The sequence below is a fragment of the Lutra lutra genome, chromosome 6, assembly GCF_902655055.1.
Source record: "Lutra lutra chromosome 6, mLutLut1.2, whole genome shotgun sequence".
Classification (NCBI taxonomy): domain Eukaryota; kingdom Metazoa; phylum Chordata; class Mammalia; order Carnivora; family Mustelidae; genus Lutra; species Lutra lutra.
The window spans coordinates 1,761,891-1,781,456 of record NC_062283.1 but is presented as its reverse complement, the minus strand read 5'-3'; the positions used below and the strand labels follow the sequence as shown (position 1 = coordinate 1,781,456).

Below are 19,566 nucleotides of genomic sequence, written 5' to 3'. Positions count from 1 at the left end.
AAGCATTTGTATGGTGTTAGGGTAAGAATATGGCATCTTCTTCCAAGAAAGAATATCAAAGATTACAGATATCCAACTACCTCTTGGAAAAAGCGATGGTCTTTGAAGGATCAGTACACTTCTATGACTCTGAGAGACTGACATATTGTTGACAAAGTGAATGTCAGCAGATGAAAACTCATGACTGCTGGTCCGCATGAATGCTGATGCACTCAGTGACTGCCAAGTGGTGTGTGGTCATGGTCATGTGCTTGTGCTCTTTCTCTCAAAAAAAAAAAAATCTTTTAAAAAATTGATCTTGGAGGGGAGGCAAGATGGCAGAGGGGTAGGGGACCCCATCTCAACTGGTCCCCTGAATTTACCTAGATATCTACCAAAACATTTTGACACCCACAAAATCAGCCTGAGATGTAAGAATACATGTCTAGATCTCTATAAGCAGAAAGATAATTGCTTTTTGCAGGGAGATGTTTGGAGTTGTGAATCTGCAGGGAGATATCAGAAGATAAACAGAAGGGGACTGGAGCCTCCATAAGCCAGGTCCTGGAGAGTGAGAACATCAGAAGGCGAAATCAGAACCCTTAGAAATCTGCTCTAGGGGAGACATCCCTCTCTGAAAGGGGCTCTGGAAATGAAAAGGCAGAATTCTACGTAGAGCACTGTGGTCTTGGGATACAAGGAACCACAGAGTGAAAGGGACTTCCTGAACCAGTAGGGTCGCTGAGCAGTGGATTCAGGAAGCAGGTTATGGTCAGAGAGCCCAGGAGGGGACTCTTAGCTCAGATCATCATAAATTGGAAGCAGGGCTGATAGATAATCGCTCTTCTCTTGGGCAGCCTCAGAAAATCTGGAACCTGCACCTGCGAACGGGCAAAACCTCCCAGAGCAGTAGCAGCCTGGAAAGGGCGTTAGAGCAGCGCCCAGACAGGATTCAGGAGCTTCAAGTGCATGCCAGAGCCCGTGGCTGCTCCCGGTGTTAGAATCCCAAAGGGCAGTGGCATTCCTGGGCTCCTGAAGCTACTTCTGAGACAGTCACTCTGGGCACTCACCAGTGTCAGCAGCACGTACCAAAGTGGAGACTGTTTGTCCTGGAGGGTTTCTTAAAGGACAGACTGAATCTTCTGCTCTGGGCCAGAAGTTTGGCTGCAGCTGGGTCATGATATTGCCTCCCTTCTTAATCAGAACCCGGACAGAACCTCAAAAAACCCTATCCAATGGGCATCCCTTTCTCTTTCTTTTGATGGGGACTTTGTAATAAGCTGCGTTTTGACATCATTTTTAGTTGTGACTATAATTTTGTCTGTAACTCTCTCATACCATCCATGTGTAAGCTCATGAACAGTTTGTTTTCCCTGTTTTGTTTTGTTTTTAAGATTTTATTTATTTATTTGACAGAGAGAGAGACAGCGAGACAGGGAACACAAGCAGGGGGAGGGGGAGAGGGAGAAGCAGGCTTCCTGCGAGGAGGGAGCCCGATGCAGGACTCGATCCCAGGACCCTGAGATCATGACCTGAGCTGAAGGCAGATGCTTAATGGCTGAGCTACCAAGGCACCCCTGATTTCCCTGTTTTTTGAACTTATGTAGAGGGATTGATTACTTTCTAACTTGCATTTTTTCCTCAGCACTTTGTGTGAAAAACATTGTTTCAATTTGTTTTTCTACAGTTTTGTTCATATTGTAAAGTACTCTTTTGCATGAGCAGGCCATGGTTTACACATTTTACTGCTGAAGGGCATTTGGATTTATCCAGGGTTTGGCCAATATGAACGATGCTGCTCTGGAGTGTTCTTACATGCATGACTTGGAGTGCATACTCGAGCACTGTCCTGATAATATTGGATCTAGGACGTGAGTCTGGGTCTGCATCACTAGATAATGCCTCACTATTATCAAAGTGATTTGAGCAAGTAAGACTGGTAGCCATGAGCTTGACCTGGGAGGCAAGGTGTTAATTGCATTAACAATTAATTAACAATTATTTAAGTGCTTGCTTCTCTCTTTAGAACTCACAGAGTGTAGTGTCTTTTCTAGTTGCCCTAAAACTATCAGGATGGCATCTAACTGGTATGGGAATAAATGAGAAAATTCAAATGCAAGAATGCTTTTAGTGGGAAGTAGTTTATCTCTTTAAGCTGAACATGATAAATGAAGATAGAACTTACGGATCCAGGAGAAACAGCTACAATGCACCCAACAGCTTCCTTCTATTTTTCTGTAGTGATTATTTTAACTAGCCTCATAAAGTCAAAATGATTTGGAACTTAAATGCAAAGACTAATTTTAAAAAGATAATTTTTTAAATTGTTTGAGTACCTCATGAAAACCTGATGGTTATTAAGGAGGGCACGTGTTGTGATGAGCACTGGGTGTTATATGCAACTAATGGATCATTGAAAACTACACCAAAAAGTAATGGTGTACTACATGTTGGCTAACTGAACATAATAAAAAAAAAAACATATCCATATCAACTGGTCAGTGTTCTAGGCTACATGGGATTTTGTTTTCCCTTAGCTGTATGTATATAGCTGTATGTAGTATGAGAAGTCTGGTAGAATTTGGTTGCCCTCCTTTATATTCATGGTAAAGATAAGAATGTGCCTAATTATTAGCTCTGTGATCCACAGGTTGGTTATGAATGAAATTAAGAATTCATTCCCATATTTACATTTAAAATTTAGTAACTGAGGGGACTCTTGTCTATTTACATGTAAAATTTGGACATTTGTGAGGAAAAAAATCTTAGGTATTCTGTAAAACATCTGGGACATTTACAGATGAGACTACGGTAGCTGGGGAGTTCTCAGGAGTTATTTGTCCTCTGTGAAATATATGAAATAACAAAAGGGACAGATGAGGTCTCCTCTGGCATTGTCCTTGACCATCGTTCTCCCTGAGGACGGCCATTTCTGGACAGCTCAGTGACAAGGGCTCATTAGCAGTGTGGGGCTTCTGTTCCCCAGAGATGTCAGCCAGGGAAACACATTTGGTTTTCGGTGCCAGCCCAGTCACAGCTGAGTGTCACAGCACCCTCTCCTGTGCTCATAAGGGACACCCTGTCATACAGGCAGGTCACTGCTTTTGGGAAACCATAGTGAGAGTTTGCAATTATCTTCATCTCCTACCTCCTAGAGGCAAAGTGCAGATCTCTGTTCACCTAAAGATACATGAAGTTATCATGAGAAAATATCCTTTTGCTTAGGAAAAGTTTATGGATAAGCCAGTGCTGGTGTAGTCAACCTTTGTGTTTACTCTATACAAGTGATTCTGCATGTCCAAGTGCCAATGCCCAGTACTGTATTTAGGCAGTAATTTGGAAAGGAGGTCGGGAAATAGCTTTGAACTTATGGAGAGGGTGAACAGAGGTGAGTGAAATGGAACTTGGTCTGTGTGTTGCTTTAGGAATTGGAAGTTAGTTTCTTTTCAGTTGCAATTGTAAAAGCTGTGTTGGTTTGCATATATGCTCCACTGTCTGTGGAAGAAACAGACTGTGGAGTTTCACCAAATATAAGAACTAAATTTAATTGGTCATTATAGACTCCACTGAGTCATTCCCAGACATTTCGTTCTACTGTAGTTCATTCATTACACCTGCGTATGTGCATGTGGAAAATACTTTAAATATGCATATTTAGCATTAATAAAATATGGCCTTCAGTAGCAGAATAAAACAATATGCATACGTGTAAAAGTATTAGACCCTATGCTTCCATGCTTTCCCATTGGTCCTCATTGTCTGTGAAATTAGATAATGTTTGTTTTCTATGCTTAATACTCATTCTCACTATTTATCATTTCTAAACTTCATTTTCTCCTTTATGAATTCCCAAACTATCTAAAATATTATGGAATTTTAAATATGGTATGTTATAAATCCAACAGGGAGTTCCATTTTGTGGATATTGTGTCAGTGCATCTCTCCTTGAACACTGGGTTCCATCCTTCTGTCCTTGCGCAGGATCATGAATGGACTCTGTGTGAATGCTGTTGGGGTCTTGCTTCGAGGCTCTTTACCTGGCTGCTGCTCCAATCCTAACCCTATCTGTTGGGAATATGGTCTGCCAGGTGCGCAGCCATTCCCTTCTTCAGAGATTTGCCCTCAGCTGAGAGGGAGCCACTTTGCCAGGGGGTCTCAGGAACACATTTGGGGCAGCTCACAGCCAGTGACAGACTCATGGAAGAGAAAAAAGGCTGCCAATGTCAAGGCAGGACTAAGTCTGATGCAATGCATGCTCCAGAGCTGTGCTGTCCAATACTGGAGTACAGAGCCACAGGAAGTCATTTAAATTTAAATTAATTAAAATTAAATAGAATACAAAATTCTGTTTCTCAGTGAGGCCATTTAAATGCTCAGGTAGTGACACGTGGATAGTGGCTATTGCATTAGACAGCGAGGGCTGAGTATTTCCACCAGCACAGATGCATACTTGTATGGGAGACTTGTGTCCAGCTTCTTATGGGATCAGGCTCATGCTATCTTCCACTTGAGACCACATCCTTGCTTAGCAGCATTCTCTGCTCTGTTTTGCTTCCCTCATCCCCTTTATCCTGATAGCACTCCCTGAACAAACCATGTGCCGTGGAAATCCTACTTGATCCTCTTCACCCATGGAACCTGGACGAAAATATTGTCCATGTTCATGCGACCTGTCATTTCCAGTGTTGTGATAGCTGCCTTCTCCCTCACTAGCTCATCTTGCATTGCCCATGGGGGCCTGTTCTAGTTTATGTGGGGTCAGCTCAGACCTAGGGGACAGAGTTTTATTAAAGTAATAGTTTGTCATTCCTGCCATTGCCAGCACTGTTTCAAGATTCACTCAGGAAGTGGATAGGGCAGGGTTTGTATGTCAATTATGTTGGTGACTGTTATATATTTGAAATATCTTCCATACAGACATTATCTTGAGATCTTTGGTCTTTAAAATGTGTAGTTTACATACTGAGTATGTTGTTTTATGGAAACTTGTGTTATTCACTAAAATTAAGAGACTTACATGTCAGCATTGAATACTTATGGTAATGGCTCTATCAGCTCCTGTGCGCCTGCACTAAATATTTAACCTCTTTAATGTATATCTGTTCTCTTAGTTATTGTTGTAAAATTGTATTTTTATGAGATGTCATTTCCCAATATATTCTTTTTTTAGGGTAATTATTACATAAAAATCCATATTTTTTGTGGAATATATTTATTTTTTATTTTACCTAATAACATTTTTTCTCTCTCTATATATATAACCTGTGCTTTTTTCAAGTATTAATTTTGTATGCAAATTCTGTATGCAAAGTAATAAGTTATGTGTGATTTATGTGTGGATTTGTAACTGGATTTTCTCTAACACATCATATCATAATAATTACTAGGCACAGCATTCTTTGCTCCTGTACGGAGGATGGATGTTTTCTTATTCTATCAAGAATTATTATTATTCCTTAATTATTCCTATTTCTAGTCAGTGTAATTTCATGGTTTGTCTAAGAGGAATCAGTGTCTCTTGCTGCATTCAGTTATTTGATGCTTCCCTAATATAGATGTTCTTAGTCTAATTACAAAATTCTCAGAAGGAGATTAAATGAAAAATCTCATTAACCTTAGTCAAAACATATCCTTTCTCTTGGAAGACTGTGTGCACACAGCTTTTGGATGGGTGGGTGCCCAGGATGGGAGGATGAAGGGGACAAAGTGACCCAGATCAGCAGAACATGTTCTTGAAAATTGTTGGTAGAATAAAATGCACAGCCTGATATTTCCTATATCCATTATTATTAGAGAATAATAATTTTCATAGATATAATGAGAAAAAAAATAAAAGTAAAATAGTGGACTATGACATGAGTATTCTAGATTCTAGTTCCCTCTCAGCGCACTCTCCAGCAAGGCGCTGGAAACCATTGTAACATTCAGAGACAGTCACATTCCTTTTTGTCTTTTGGTGGGTGTCTGTTTTGCTTGAAATTTTATTTTTCAACTTAAAATCATATTCATTTTCATAGTGGTGAGATAGGTAGTCATTCAGCATTACTATATATAATTTTTTAAAACATTGTTTTAATTTAAATTCAATTAATTAACATATACTATATTATTGGTTTCAGACATAGAAGTCAGTGAGATATGAGTCTTATACAATACCCAGTGCTCATTACATCACATGCCCTCCTTAATGTCCAGCAACCCCTAGTTTGTTTCCTATGATTAAGAGTCTCCTATGGTTTGTCTCCCCCTGTGGTTCATCTTGTTTTATTTTTTTTCCTCTCCTCTCCTATGATCCTCCGTTTTGTTTCTTAAATTCCACATGAGTGAAATCATATGATTATCTTTCTCTGGATGACTGACTTCACTTAGCATAACACCCTCTAGTTCTATCCACATCATTGCAAATGGCAAGATTTCATTTTCTGATGGCTGAGTAATATTCCATTATATATGAATGGTGTATATATATGTGTATATATATATATACACATGATACACCTCTTTTTTATCCATGCATCTGTTGATGGACATCTGGCTCTTTCCATAGTTTGGCTATTGTGGACATTGCTGCTATAAACATTTGGGTACATGTGCCCCTTCGGATCATTGCATCTTTTTCTTTGGGGTAAATAACCAGTAGTGCGATTGCTGGGTCCTAGGGTAGCTCTATTTTTAACTTCTTGAGGAACCTCCATACTGCTCTCCAAAATGGATGTACTAACTTTCATTCTCACCAACAGTGTAAGAGGTTCCCCTTTCTCTGCATCCTCACCAACGCTTATTATTTCCTGACTTGTTAATTTTAGCTGTTCTGACTTTTGTGAGGTGGTAATAATACATACATATATAATCTTATAAAGCAGCAAATCATTTGCAGAATTTTATTTTACCATGGTTTTATCTTTTCTAACCATCTTCTTATTCCTAATGGATATGATAATATTAAAATATATTATATTCTAATGATACATGATGGCATTGGTTTTTCGCTTGGTTTAGTTAGCCTTTATTTCTGCCTTCTTTCACTTTGGTGAGTGCTTCCTTTCTTAGGCACATTTATTTTTTAAAAAGATCTTATTTATGTTTTTGAGAGAGAGTGAAAGAGAGTACATGAGCGGGGAGGGGGTCCAGAGGGAGAGGAAGAAGCAGACTCCCCACTGAGTAGGGAGCCCAACATGGGGCCTGATCCCAGGACCCTGACTGAGATCATGGCCTGAGTTGAAGGCAGACGCTGAACAAAGTGAGCCACCCAGGTGCCCCTCTTAGGCACATTTTAAAATGCCAGCAATTTATTTCAGATAAGTGTATGTGCATGTGTGTAGGAGGCTAAACCATGGTTTATTTTTTTGCTCTTACCTGATGTGAGTCAGGACATATACCCTGTTGCACACATTTAGACAGTCTCAAATACTTTTATATATGAATTCTATTAAGAAATTTTTTGTGTATAGACTTTCTGATGTGGATATCACTGAATACATCTGCATAGAAAATCGAAGGAAGTATAAAATAGTGTGAAATACTACATTTTCTATTTGGATTTTATGGACACTTAGTTTATGCCAGTTTTGTATCAATTTCTTTCACACATCAGTGAGTCTAAAATCAAATCCAATTCTGATTTTTAAAGTCTTGGAAGAATTAAAAATGTAGTGTATTTGAATACCATTGAATACCATTTGAATAGGATAGAGCTAGAATACTCATTTTCGGAGGCCTTTTTGGTTGGTGTAGAACTATGCTTCTTCAGTACCAGGCCGCTGGATGAAAATGGTCATCAGTCTCGCCTTAGAGCTGGCCATATGTTGGGTCCAGTGTCACTAACCTTTTAAGAGAGCTTCCAGAAAGGGGATAATTAGCCTAACGTTGACGGATGTCAAAGATTTTGTATAATACCAAAATATCCCTTTATTTATGCCTTTCCTTGTACTAATTTAAGGATTCCTTTATAGTGCTTTGACTGGTCTTTGCTTTGAGAATGTACCTGTCTTTATCTCTACGCTATTACCTACGGAATTGTTCTATCATAGGGAGTGATGTGAAGCATACACTTTGTTCATAGATTACACAATTGGATAATTCTTGAAAATGTTTATTCTGATTAGAATGTTGATAGGGAATATCCCTAACTTTCAGGAATTTTAAAACAACTCTATTTGATAATGTGAGAAATAGATATCTGCAGAAGGAAGAGCAAAGTGTTGGCCACTATATTGGTAAAAACTACGTCAATATAAATGAGTACACCATTTATTCAAATAATTGCCGATAAAATCCCATGACCCTGTCTTATAACATGATAGATCCAGACCCTAACCCCACCCCCCACCAACTGTTTAATTTTTTGAAGCCTTCTTTAAAAGTTGCTAAACGCTGGGTCCTGACAGGAAACATGCGCTAACAGAGGATGGAACAGAAGAATGGCAGCTCTTTCACGGGGTTTATCCTGCTGGGGTTCTCTGACCGGCCTCAACTGCAGCTAGTCCTCTTTGTGGTCCTCCTGATCTTCTACCTGTTCACTCTGCTGGGAAACGCCACCATCATTGCCTTGGCCCACCTCGACCCACATCTTCAGACTCCCATGTACTTTTTCCTCTCCAACCTAAGCTTTCTGGACCTGTGTTACACGACCAGCAGTGTCCCGCAGCTCCTGGTTCATCTCAGGACAGCAGACAAGTCTATCTCCTTTGGTGGCTGTGTGGCTCAGCTCTTCATCTCTCTAGGGTTGGGATCCACAGAATGCGTTCTCTTAGGGGTCATGGCGTTTGACCGCTATGCAGCCATCTGCAAGCCCCTGCAGTACACCGTGATCATGCACCCCCGTCTCTGTGCCCTCATGGCTTCTGCATCGTGGTTCATTGGTTTTGCCAACTCTTCACTGGAGACAGTGCTCACATTCCTTTTACCACTTTGTGGGAGAAATAAAATAGACCACTTCCTTTGTGAGGTCCCCCCACTGCTCAAGCTTGCCTGTGTTGACACCACTGTGAATGAGTCTGTGCTCTTCTTTGTTGGTGTGGTCATTCTCCTCATACCTGTGATATTAATCACAGTCTCCTATGGTCGGATTGTCAGGGCGGTCTTAAGAATAAAGTCATCTGCAGGGCAGAGGAAAGCGTTTGGCACATGTGGGTCCCACATCACAGTGGTCTCCCTGTTCTATGGCACGGCCATCTATGCTTACCTCCAGCCCAGCAACAACTACTCCCAGGATCAGGGAAAGTTTGTTTCTTTGTTCTACACCATCGTCACCCCCACGGTCAACCCCATCATATATACGCTGCGGAACAAGGATGTGACGGGAGCAATGAAGAAGGTGCTTTGCAGGGGCCAGGACTCCAGATGACTGGGCGGGGAAGACCCTTTGATGGAACACATTGAATGCCAGAGTGATTAAGATGTTTGTGACCTACGTGGATCATCTAAAATTTCCGGTGATAAGTCTCAAGGGAATTTTCTTACCACATTCTTTTGTGCAAATGAGTGCTCAAAATCCAAGTTCATGGTTTCACACAACTCCCCGAGATGCTGATTTTTCTTACCAGATCTTATGCATATATATACATATATGTATATATGTATTATTTAATTTGAGAAAGAGAGAGCATGAGCAAGAGGGTTGCAGGGAGACGGAGAAAGAATCTCAAGCAGATTGTAACCTGAGCGCAGAGCCTGATGCTGGGATCGGTCCAACAACCCTGAGATCACAACCTGAGCTGAAATCACATGTCAGACACTCAACCAAGTGCACCCACTAGGCTGCCTGACCATCTTCATGGGGAGGAGGAGCATATAAACATTCGTATTTTAGAGAGCTCCACAGGTTTTTCCTATTTCAATCTCATTTGGGAATCCTATTCCATTTCTAAGTGCAAAAAGACATTTATGCACATAATATGAAGATATAGGCAAGATAAGAATATGAACCACTAACACGCTGTAAGAAATGTTAGCATTTTAGCATTTTGTAGCAACTGCTGGAGGAACGTTACTTATTCTTGTATTTGGATCATGGCCGTATTACCAGGTCCATAGGTTGACTGTATCATTGCTTTTTCACAGAATTAGGTGGGCATCTGTGGGAACAGCATACTTTTAGATGAACGAGAAATTTGGTTAACAAAACGTCTGAAACAGCCATTCAGATATGAGGCCTGGTGTAATGTGAGCGGTGTGACAGTGGTTTTACGTAGCCGGTGTGAGGCGCTCCTGTCCCACAGAGGCAGGGCCTGGTGCGTAGCTGTGGATAGGCTGAGCAGCAGCTGCCATATGAGCAGCAGACGGTGCTTACGTGTCACGTTGTGCTGCAGGCTGGAGGAGCGCCCATGTGAGGTCTGCAAGCCGGTTACGCAACTCGTGAGCCACCCCCTGCGTTCAAAAATGACGTTTAGGACATTATTGTATCTGAACAGTACATAACTCAGTTCCTAGTCAATATTCTGTATAGTTCTATCTACAATGATGCAGCAAAATTTCAAAGGGTGAAACATTTAGATCTTCTCTTTGTACCATTTTGTAAATTTTTGGATCCAGGCATCAACTGAACAATGCTTTGTATCTCCCTCTGCCCAAGGCCCCAGGCAATTTGAATGCAGGGACACATGAAAGTAAGAGAAATGACCTCTGTTTCCCCGGAAATCCCATGTTCCGTGGAGCTTATTCATTTTCACCAGGAGAAAACTTAAAGAAATAAATAAAATGTATGTGAGCTATTAAAGATCTCTGTGTGTCTAAGCTTTATAGATAGCCATCTTATTATGAAGTAAGTGTCACACAGTTCTGAATTGTGCACACAGCCCAGTGCAGGTAGATGTGTTTGTGTCTTGGGGTGGACACATACGCATGACAACTCTACTGTTCCCTATCCTGACAGCTAACCGGCCTCCCCAGGGCCTTGAACCCTGAGCTGGCCATGCTCATGCCAAGTGATCTTGCTGCAGAGACAGCATGTGGAGGCTGGAAATGACACCCAGGGGAGATCATGCACACAGTCAGATTGTCTCTGTATCACTAAGAGCATCATAATATTCTTACTTGAAATCAACACCTGGGATGTATCTTGACACCATAGTGATGCTTCATGGATATCAGTAGGAAAACAGTTCTGTCCACTGTTTATCCCGATGGTGACAAATTTCCTGTTTCCCTTATGTTTCAGCCACATCCTGACAGTTTTACCCAAATGGTCACTTTAAAGTCCCTCAAGTGAACTGTCTTTGGTGCAAAACCCTCAAGGTCTCATGATGTTACAGAGACTATTGTACTGGGTGAACAAGTCCTTCTCTGCTCTTAAGGACACACAGTACATGGGGCAAAATATTTCCCTTAAGTGAATGTGTGAATGGCTTTTGGATGTTTACAACTCATGGAAATAAGTTATAGAGAACAAGCTCTCTGGGATCTGTGCCAAAATAAAAAAGAAATCAGTTAAGAGACCAAACACAAGTTCAGAATTGTTCTGTGACATTTTTGTAATGTTAGGAATCTGCTCCCCCTGGTGTCCATGCCTTGTCTGTAACTGACTCCAGGGTTGTATAAATTGTCACCAATATTATTTGGACTGTTTCCTTCTGTGTGTTCACCAGTAAGTGTGGCAGGGCTGTGCACTTGTATCCAAAGCTTGGCTAAATTATTTAATCCATCTGTGTTTAGCCCCTGGAGGTGAGGACAATCATGATCTTCTAGAGCAAGTCATGGGTTCTTCCAGCTCTTCTGCTTTCTGAGGAACACAGGGCACACACCATCGGCTCAGTTAGTGATGGCCAAGACCCAGAATGTTGTCAGACTCACATGAAACAGAATTTTTAACAGCATGTGAATCATTACCAGTTAGCGAAGGATACCCAAGTACCAGGAGTGTGTGCAGGAGGCCCCAGAGCCATCAGACACAGCTTGGCAGACCCCTTCACTGCAACGGAAAGCCTCTTTCTTCTCATATGTGAGGCAGATACTAGCTGTGGTACGAGTCAGCACAGAGAAGGCCTGGGGGGATTCACACATTATGTGTCCCTACCTTCATCGCCCTGTCCTGGCATTAGGACTGTCATTTGGTAGCATATCTGACGTGTGTAGAGTGTAGGTTCTAAACAGACCCTCTGCGTCATGCTGGAATCACTACTAGGTCAGAAATCACAGCACCGCCACCCCTGTCAGACCCTCATGTCGCTCAGAGTCCTGTGCATTTCAGTTACTGTTTGCCAGAGATCTGCTCTGTCCAGGCTCAGTGAGGAGGGAGGAACAGGTTATAGGTCCTGTGAGCCTTTTCCTTTGCAGGTGGCTTCTTTTCAGATGCTTGTCTTGTAATACAGGTGAGAACTTCTTTCCTCGCTGTGGTATTACAGCGCATTGCAGACCTGGTCTTGCAGACTCTGGAACCACTGTGCATGGGAATGTGGTTTCCTGGGAAGGTGTGCTCTGTGTCAGTGCAGAAACGGAGTGCTGCTCACAGGGGTCAGAGGATGGGGTCTCTGAGATGGCCTAGGGACTGGACACTTGCTTTGGGGAAGGAGACAGTTCCTTCTTCCCCCCAGGGTTCTTCTACTTGTTTTGGAATTAAATAGATAAGAGCAGAGTTAACAGGAGAAAAACTCTGATGGTTTATTACTTAAACATGGAGGCTCAATGATGAAATTGAGTCCCAAAGAAATGACCAAGGCAGGCAGTTTTACATCTTTCATACAGAGACAAGAAATGTGTGCAGAATTGACAGGATAAAGGAAATACGTGTTTGGGAGCTTTAGTTAGGAAGGGATTCTAATTAGAATTTGGGCTGAGGTAGCAGATTTCAGATTTCTAAAAAAGTAGCAAGGTTTGTTTCTATAGCTTTCTGAACTGTAAGGTCCCTACCCATGGTGTCAAGATGTCTTTTACTTCTTCATCCTGGTCAGGTGCCTTTCATGGGGAGATTTGTTTCCTGCTTTCAGGAGGACAGAGGACAGTGTGATGTCCGTGCACCTGCTGTTTCTGAAGTAGCTTCCATTCAAGATAGTCAGTATGGGGGCGCCTGGGTGGCTCAGTGGGTTAAGCCGCTGCCTTCGGCTCAGGTCATGATCCCAGGTCCTGGGTTCAAGCTCCACATCGGGCTTTCTGCTCAGGCAGGGAGCCTGCTTCCTCCTCTCTCTCTGCCTGCCTCTCTGCCTGCTTGTGATTTCTCTCTGTCAAATAAATAAATAAAATCGTTAAAAAAAAAAAAAGATAGTATGACCTTGAGGCCCATTTTGGGATCTGCCCTGGGTCTCTACACTTGATATACCCTTGATGCTTTCTAAAAACTTTATTCCATTGATTTACACTGTTGGGTGGATTTATTTTAACCATTCTCAACTGAGCGCTGGGTATGGTACATAAGCAATGACTGTTGTAACACTGAAAAAATAAAATTAAATTTATAAAAAGGAAAGCCAAGTAAAAAAGATATCCATGGGGTCTTTAAGAAGTGTAAGTTCTTCTGATAAGGCAAGATTTCTGAGGACAGTTTTAAGCTCTTTTGAGAATGATGTTTGCTGGTCAGTTCTTGATCTGTGTCGTTCGTCTCAGTGATCATCCTGCACACTTTTGTTCTTAAGGATTTTATTTATTTGTGTCAGAGAGAGAGAGAGGGAGAGAGAGCACAGCAGAAGCAGCAGAGAGAGAAGTGGGGTCCCCGCTGAGCAAGGAGCCTGCTGATGGACTTGATCCCAGGTCCCCAGGATTATGACCTGAGCTGAAGGCAGATGCTTAACTGACTGAGCCACCCAGGCATCCCGCATCCTGGACATTTTTGATGGTTGGATTATTTGGGATCCTCATGATCAATACCATGTCATTGCATTGGGATGAAAAAAATCTTTTCCCATATTTGGTTGTTATTGTATAGAAAGGCAACAAATTTGTGTATGTTGAATTTCTATTCTACCACTTTACTATACTTATTGGTGAGTTCTAACACTGTTTGTAGTGTCTACGAATTTTTCTATATAAGATCATATCATTTCCAAAGAAAGATGATTTCACTTTAAAAAAAAATTTGGCTGCTGTTTATTCCATTTTCCCCCCAGATTGCTGATGCTGGGACTTCCAGTCTATGTTCTGTAAGTGTAGTGAAGGTGGCATCTTTCTCTTGTTTCTGATCTTAGAGGAAAAGCTTCCAACTTCCTGCCATTGAGTATGTTAGCCACGGGTTTGTCACATACGGCCTCTATTACACTGAGACATATTCCTTCTACACCTGATTTGTTGAATGTGTTTACCATGAAAAGATGCTGTGTCTTGTTAAATGCTTTTTTTGCCTCTATTGAGATAATCATATGATTTTTCTCTTTCATTCTACTAACGTGGTGCTGCACGTCTATAGATTTTGTATATTGGCTTACCCTGTGTCCTGTTATACATTGCTCTTGATGATGGTGTATGAAGCTCTTAATCTGGTGGCGAATTTTGTTTGCTAATATTTTTTCAGAGGTTTATTTATATATTTGGCAGAGAGGGAGAGAAAGCACAAGCAGGGGGCTTACTAGAGGGAAAGGGAGACACGGACTCCCCGCCAAGCAAGGAGTCCAACACAGAGCTCAATCGCAGGACCCTGGAATCATGACCTGAACCAAAGGCAGCAGCTTAACTGACTGCACCAGCTAGGTGCAGTTCTTAGATGATTGTTCTTAAATGTTCTTTTTTTTATTTTAAGATTTTATTTATTTATTTGACAGACAGAGATCACAAGTAGGCAGAGGAAGGCAGAGAGAGAGGGGGAAGCAGGCTCCCTACTGAGCAGAGAGCCAGATGGGGGGCTTGATACCAGGACCCTGGGATCATGACCTGAGCTGAAGGCAGAGGCTTAACCCACTGAGCCACCCAGGCACCCCAGTTCTTAAATGTTCTTAACGATGCTAGTTCTTAAATGATTGGGAGTGAAAGAGTAGATATACTTCTATTAGGCAAAATATAGTTTAATCCAAAAAGGGTAGCAAGGGTAAATTAGAGTGGAAAACTGAGTCTGCAGGGCTAGTATTACCTCTGAGGGATATTTTTATGTCACCAGAGTGAAAATCCATGCTTTAGGGATTGAAGATGGATGTGTTTTTAGTGTTCCCAGGAGTGTCCTGTCCCATGTAACTCATTAGCCTCAGTTGCAGTATTCAGAGTTTGGCTCCCAGAGACAGCCAAGGAGGAAGGCTCTGGAAAGGGACATCAACAGTTTGTCAATCTCTGGCTGCCAGATTGATTGGGACTGAAACTATGTCTCCATTTAACTTCCATTTACCAATCCCATTTAATAGTAGTAGCTACAATATTCTTTGCTGGTGTTTAAATTCCTTTTTAAATTTGAGACACATTATTCCATAACATTGTAATAGTTTAGGCGTACAATGTAACGATTCCGTACTGGTGTATGAAATGGAGTCATCACCACAGTGAGTCTGGTTACATCCAGTGCTGCACGCAGTCACCTCTTTTCATCTAGATATGAGAGCGTTTATGTTTTATTCTCTTAGCAATTTTCAAATATGCAATATGGTCTATCAATTCTCCTTTAGTTCTGGATCAGCATTTGGAGCTTGAGGGCAGCGTGAGATAGGACAGCATAGAACGAGTGACTGTAAGGGAATTATCAGGCTATCCACAGCATCATTAAGGACGCCAGTCTTGGTGACTGAGAGGTTAGTTGATCCCTTTGTTAGAAGAGAGAAGCCAAGAGGCAATGCTCCTACTTTGGGCTGAACTGTGTCCTAGCAAGAGCTGTGATCATATCCTAACACGTTGTGCATATGAATGTGACCTGTTTGAAGAGAAAGTCTTTGCAGATGTAATCAAATGAAGAGGAGGTCATATGTGATGAAGGTGGCCTTTAATCCAGAATGGCCAGTGTCCTTACGAGAAGCCAACTCAGAGACACAGACACAGATACAGGGAGAATGCCATGTGACCACAGAGGCAAATTTGGAGAATGATGAATCTAAAGCCAAGGAAGACCAAGGATTTCTGGCAACAGGAAGCTAAAAGAAAGACATGAAATACATTCTCCTTTAGAACCTTCAGAAAAAGGGTACCCAGGTGGCACCGGATTTTGGACTGGCTTCCAGTACCATGAGGGAAAATGTGTCTTGTTTTAATATTTTTTTTTAATTTAAATTTTAGGTGGTTAACATACAGTACAATATTGGTTTCTGGAGCAGAATTCAGTGATTCATCACTTACATGAAACACCCAGTGCTCTTCCCAGGAGCCCTCCTTAATACCTTTCGCCCATTTAACCCCACCCCTACCCACCTCCCTCCGTCAGTGCTCACTGTGTCCTCTGTCATGAAGACTCTCTTATGGCTACATTCCCTCTCTTCTTTTTCTCTTTCCCCCCTTCTCATATGTTTGTGTCTTTTCTTTCTTAACTTCACATATGAATGAGATCATATGGTATTTGTCTTTCTCTGACTACATTATTTCACTTAGCATAATACCCTCCAGCTCCATCTACATCGTTGCAAATGGCAGGGCTTCCTTCTTTGTGATGGCTGAGTAGTATTCCACACCTTCTTTATCCATTCATGAGTCGATGGGCATTTGGGATCTTTCCATAATTCAGCTATTGTTGATAATGCTGCTGTAAACATTGGGGTGCATGTATCGCCTTGACACTGTGTTTTTGCATCCTTTGGATAAATTCCTGGTAGTGCAAATGTTGAGTGTAGGATAGCTCATGTTTAATTTTTTGAGGAACCTCCATACCATTTTCCAGAGTGGCTGCACCAGCTTGCATTCCCAGCAACAGTGTAGGAGGGTTCCCCTTTCTCTGCTCACTCCCCCATATCTGATGTTTCCTCTGTTGTTAACTTTAGCCATTATGACAGGGGCGACGTGATATCTCATTGTGGTTTTGATATGTATTTCCCTGATGCCAAGTGACATAAGTATTTTTTTAAAAAATGTGCCTGTTAGGCATTCAGATGTCTGTTCTCTGTGTAACTGGAACCTCTTTGTGTGTGGCCTGTCTCAGCTTCTGTCATTTGTCCCTCTGGATTTGTCTTCTCTGTCTCTCCATTTTTGGGGAGGCATTTCATTTTCACTTTCCCTACTTAGGCTCTTCATCTGTTTATCCAGTGGTAACCGCGGATCCCAACACAGGGCAGCAGCGCAGGGCGGTGACATCTCACTTAGCAGGAAGGTTGGGCTGTTCCCAGTGCTTCCCTCAGAGGGAGGACAAGAGGACCAGAGAGCTGGGAAGAGTTCACAGACAGCCTCTTGGAGAATGTACTGAGTTGGTGGCAATTTAGGTCTTTCAGAGGAAAGACTGTCCTCACTGAGGGGCACCTGGGTGGCTCAGTCAGTTAAGTGTCTGCTTTTGGCTCAGGTCATTATCCCAGGGTTCTAGGATCGAGCCCCACATCGGGCTCCCTGCTTAGCTGGGAGTCTGCTTCTCTCTCTCCCTTTGCTCCTTCCCCTGCTTTACTCTCTGTCTCACAAATAAATTTTAAAAATCTTAAAGAAAAAAGAAGTGAATGGTTATTTTATTGCCTCCCTTATTAACTAGACTTGGAGAGAACTTCTGCTGGCCTCCACCCAACTGCATACCTTTCTCTCTCCTTTGCTCTTGACTTCGTTATAATCAGCCCTTTGATACCATTTTTAGTTGTGACTATAATTTTGTACAGTAATTATAGCCTTACCCCACATGTATGAGTTCATGAACAGCAGTTTGTTTTACCTTTTTTAAAATTATGCAGAGGGATTATTTACTTTGTATCTTGCATCCTTTCCTCAGCACTTCATGTGAAAAAGATTGTTCCAATTTGTTTAGTTGGAGTTTTATTCATACTGTTGGAAAGTACTCCTGTATGAATAGATCACAATTTACCAGTTTACTGTGGATGGGTCTTTGGATTTGTCCGGGTTTTGGTTAATACCAATGACACTGCTGTGGAGTGTTCTTATATGTGTGTCTTGGGGCAGGCGACGGAGTACTGTCCTGCATAATATTGGATCTACGAATGTGAGTGTGGGTCAGCGTCTCTAGATAATGCCTCACGAGTGTCAAAGTGACTTGAGCGTGTAAGGCTGGCAGTGAGTGGGGCCTGGGACAAAACGGTTAACAGCATGTCCCTGGTTCCTTCCCTCTTTAGGATACCCACTCTTTAGTGCCTGCCAGTTCCCCCTTTGACTCTCAGGAGGGGATCTAAGTGGTATAGGGATAACTGAGAAATTTCAAATCTGAGAACGTTTTTAGCAGGAAGTAGTTAATCTCTTGGTTGAACAGGGTAAGTGAACCTGGAACTACGGATCTAGGAGAAACAGCCACAAACCACCCAACTTCCTCCCATTTTTCTGTAGTGATTATTTGAACTATCCCAATAAAGTAAAAATCATTTGGAGCTTAAATGCAAGACTAGTTAAAATTAAATCATATGTATTTTGTTAAAAAGAGATGATTTTTTAAAAACCTTTTGAGTACATCACTAAAACCTATCAATATAAACTGAACAGTGTTCTAGATGATTTGAGATTTAGTTTTCCCTTTGCCCTATTAGAAGTTTGGTAGAATTTGGTTGCCTTCCTTTATATTCATGGTAATGATAAGAATGTGCCTAATTCACGTGCACCCGAATGTTTACAGCAGCAATGTCTACAATAGCCAAACTATGGAAAGAACCTAGATGTCCATCAACAGACGAATGGATAAAGAAGATGTGGTATATATACACAATGGAATACTATGCAGCCATCAAAAGAAATGAAATCTTGCCATTTGCGACGACGTGGATGGAACTAGAGGGTATCATGCTTAGCGAAATAAGTCAATCGGAGAAAGACAACTATCATATGATCTCCCTGATATGAGGGAGAGGAGATGCAACATGGGGGGTTGAGGGGGTAGGAGAAGAGTAAATGAAACAAGATGGGATTGGGAGGGAGACAAACCATAAGTGACTCTTAATCTCACAAAACAAACTGAGGGTTGATGGGGGGAGGGGGTTGGGAGAGGGGGGGTGGGATTATGGATATTGGGGAGGGTATGTGCTATGGTGAGTGCTGTGAAGTGTGTAAACCTGGCGATTCGCAGACCTGTACCCCTGGGGATAAAATAAAAAAAAATAAAATAAGAATGTGCCCAATTATTAGCTCTGTGATTCCATATACATTGGTTATGAATGAAATTAAATTAATAATTTATTCACATATTTACATTAAAATTATATAGCTGAATTGTTTATATGTAAATATTTGGTCAGCTGTGAGGATAAAAGTCTTAGGTGATTTGTAAAACCTATAGATGATTCACAGATGATAGCCAAGGTGGCTGGGGAGATCAAGGGAGTTATTTGTCCTCTGTGAAGTATGTGAAAAAACAAAAGAAACAGATGAGGTCTCCTCTGGCTTTGTCCTTGATCATCATTCTCTCTGAGGACGGCCATCTCTAAACAGCTCAGTGACAGGGGCTCATTAACAGTGTGGGGCATCTGCTCCCCAGAGACGTCAGCCAGGGAAACACATTTGGTTTTCGGTGCCAGCCCAGCCACAGCTGAGTGTCACAGCACCCTCTCTTGTGGTCATAAGGGACTCCCTGTCATACAGGCAGGTCACTGCTTTTGGGAAACCATAGTGGAGTTTGCAATTGTCTTC

General features: G+C 41.7%; 1 protein-coding gene across 1 annotated transcript; it reads left to right on the top strand.

The window, feature by feature from the left end:
* The first annotated feature begins 8,386 nt into the window (after positions 1 to 8,386).
* Positions 8,387 to 9,325, top strand: LOC125102004 (putative olfactory receptor 2B8). The gene has a single exon (XM_047732692.1). It carries the CDS (start codon positions 8,387 to 8,389, stop codon positions 9,323 to 9,325), a length of 939 nt encoding a protein of 312 aa, XP_047588648.1.
* The last annotated feature ends 10,241 nt before the right edge of the window (positions 9,326 to 19,566 follow it).